General features: G+C 34.9%; 1 protein-coding gene across 2 annotated transcripts in view; it reads right to left on the bottom strand.

The window, feature by feature from the left end:
* Positions 1-568: 568 nt before the first annotated feature.
* The window catches only part of LOC108692746 (threonine--tRNA ligase, cytoplasmic), a 3,339-nt gene continuing 927 nt past the window's right edge, over positions 569-2,980 (bottom strand). For both annotated transcript variants that reach the window (XM_018201156.1, XM_018201155.1), the window contains exons 3-5: positions 1,228-2,783; positions 858-1,147; positions 569-722 (exon numbers count right to left, since the gene is read on the bottom strand). In XM_018201156.1, coding sequence (XP_018056645.1) covers positions 577-722; positions 858-1,147; positions 1,228-2,783 — 1,992 coding nt within the window. In that variant the 3' untranslated portion in view covers positions 569-576. The remainder of the gene's footprint in view (positions 723-857; positions 1,148-1,227; positions 2,784-2,980) is intronic.

The following is a 2,980-nucleotide window of genomic DNA, read 5'->3' as shown; positions in this document are numbered from 1 at the left end:
ATATATATATACATTCAGTGAATTAATACTTTAACTGTGACATATAAATAATATTGATCAGAGAGACACGAAATAGACTATTTTTAGAAATGTTGTTAAATCATGATTATCATTGCGTAACAATAAAATAAATCAAGTTTGTTTTAATTTAATGCAAATTCATGCGCAAATGCAGCTTCTGTGGAGCAATACATGTGCGCAATATAATGCGATCAATTAAATTAAAACACTTGCCTATAAATATATACATAATATGTAGAAACATAGTAATTGATAATCACTATATTATAAAACACAATGTATACGAAGAATGACCAAATATTTAATTACATTGATAATAAATGCTGCATGATGCGTAAAATGCACATAAATAATAATCCCTAGTTTAATTTTCATATTTATGGAAAGAGAATAATCTGTACATATAAAATTAAAAATGTACATTTTCTTAAATATAAAAGAATTCATTCTGTAAAAAAAAATGGATTTATATCGTTATTAAATTTGTTATAGCTTTAGCAAAATATTGTGCAAAAAATAAATAAATTTGCTTTAAAAAATTGCTGAATCAAGATTTTATTTTAATTCGCCGCTAGAATCTCTCGTTACTTTCAGAATTTTCAACTTTGTAATTAATTCATCCACTGCCATTTCACCGTGTACTACGTTGTCTCTCGTTCTTATATTCACTGTGCCAGCATTACGTTCTTTCTCTCCCACAACTGTAATAAAACATTATTAGTTATTATGCTAAGATAACGAGAACATCAAATATATATATATCTACTATAATATATATATATATCTACAATTCTATACAAGTTCTTTTATAATTTTATCAAGAGCTTAATATGTACCGAGTATGAAGTTAAATTGTGCAAGCTGAGCATTACGAATCTTTTTGTTTAGAGTATCACTTGGATCGATGTCGATTTCAACCATAACGCCAGCATCCCAGAGTTTCTGTTTCACTTCAAAGGCATAATCATCGAATTGAGATGCTACCGGCACAATCATCGCCTGTCGCGGAGAGATCCAATACGGCCATTTACCGCCATATGATTCGGTTAGGATCGCAATCATGCGCTCTACAGAGCCCAAAATAGCTCTGTGAATGATGACCGGTCTAGTTTTTTCTCCAGCTTCGCTATAAATGTACAACAAGAAAATGAATAATTCATATTCAAATTTTTTAAATCAAAATTTAAGTTTATAATGAATACTTACTTAACGTAAGATAAATTGAATCTAATTGGCAACTGGAAATCTAATTGTATCGTGGCAGTCTGATGAGGCCTTTTAAGTGCATCCAGGATGGTAATGTCGATTTTAGGTCCATAGAATGCGCCATCCTCAGGATTAAGGCTCCACGGTTGACCAAATGCGTTCAAACTCTCCTCCAATGCTTTTTCGGCCTCATTCCAGACTTTTATATCGCCCAAGAACTTCTCAGGTCGCGTAGATAGACATAAATTGAAGGTAAAACCAAGAATGGAATAGACATGCCACAGAAAGTCGAGAGCGCCACTTATCTCATCTTTAATTTGTTCTATAGAACAGAATATATGCGCGTCATCCTGTTGGAACCGTCTCACTCTGGTAAGACCCGTTAATGCACCCGACAATTCGTTGCGATGCAACACGCCGAAATCTGCAAATCTGATCGGTAGTTCGCGCCAGGATCTGCATCGAACGTCGAAAATCATGCAATGACCTGGACAATTCATGGGCTTGAGTGCAAAAGTTTCCTTCTCCACATCAAAAGAAAACATATTTTCCGCGTAATGCTGCCAATGTCCCGAAGTCTGCCATAATTTGCTATTGAAAATGTTCGGGGTGACCACTTCCTGAAATCCTCTCTTTCTATACTCGGAGCGAATAAAGTCGACTAGGGTGTTATATATGTACGCGCCACGTGGTTGGAAGAAACAAGATCCAGGCGAAAGTTCATGGAAAAAATATAGCTCCTGCTCCTTTCCAATTTTCCTATGATCTCGTTTTGCCGCTTCCTCCTGAAATTTTTCCCATTCCTTCAATTGTTTAGTATCTGGAAAACTTATTCCATATAATCTCTGCAGTGACTCAGCGTTAACATTTCCCTCCCAATACGTGGAAGAGTTCTTCGTGATTTTCATGGCCTTAATCTTTCCCGTATGTCTAACGTGCGGTCCCCTACATAAATCGATCAGCGGACCGCATCTATAAGCCGTAGTGGTAGGCGTTTGTATCCTCTCATTTATAATCCGTACTTTGAACTCATTGTACTTGAACATTTCCAAGAGATCTTCCTTGGTCATTTCTAATCGTTCAAATGGTTGTTTCTCTTTAATTATATTCTTGTATAGACCCTCTAAATATGGAAAATCAGTGTTGGAAATTCCCTTATCGCCCAAATACATATCATAATAGAAGCCATTCTCAATAGGAGGACCATAACAGAGACAGCCTCCATAAACTCTTTCCATAGCTTCCCCAAGAATATGAGCGCTGGAATGCCAAAACACTTGCTGACCTTCTGCATCATCAAACTTTAGCAGCTGCAGTTTGCAATCAAATTCTAGAGGTCTGTCAAGATCCCATAATTCATTGTTAACTTTTGCGATTACAGTATTATCTGCCAATCCTTGGCTAATACTTTTCGCAACGTCATAAGGAGTTGTACGCCAGGATTGCGCGGATATATTCTTCCCATTCGGAAGAGTTACAGTTATATCCACCGGAGTCTTTGCTGCGATTGTCTCCTCGTATTCCTTTTTCAATTTATCCCATAATACAATACGGTCCTATATAGACAAAATTGCATCTTAAAATAAAGATTTAATAATTATATTTTAAATTAGAATTACCAATAAATATTCGAATGTTTATTAATTTCAATACACTTTCAGTTCACTGTTTTGACCAATTCATCAACACATATACAGTTAGCATCACTGTAAATTTTTTCAAAAATTACAATTTAAATAAATTTTTATATAAA

Source organism: Atta colombica, unplaced genomic scaffold (genome assembly GCF_001594045.1).
Source record: "Atta colombica isolate Treedump-2 unplaced genomic scaffold, Acol1.0 scaffold82, whole genome shotgun sequence".
NCBI lineage: Eukaryota > Metazoa > Arthropoda > Insecta > Hymenoptera > Formicidae > Atta > Atta colombica.
This window is presented reverse-complemented; position numbering and strand designations above follow the sequence as displayed.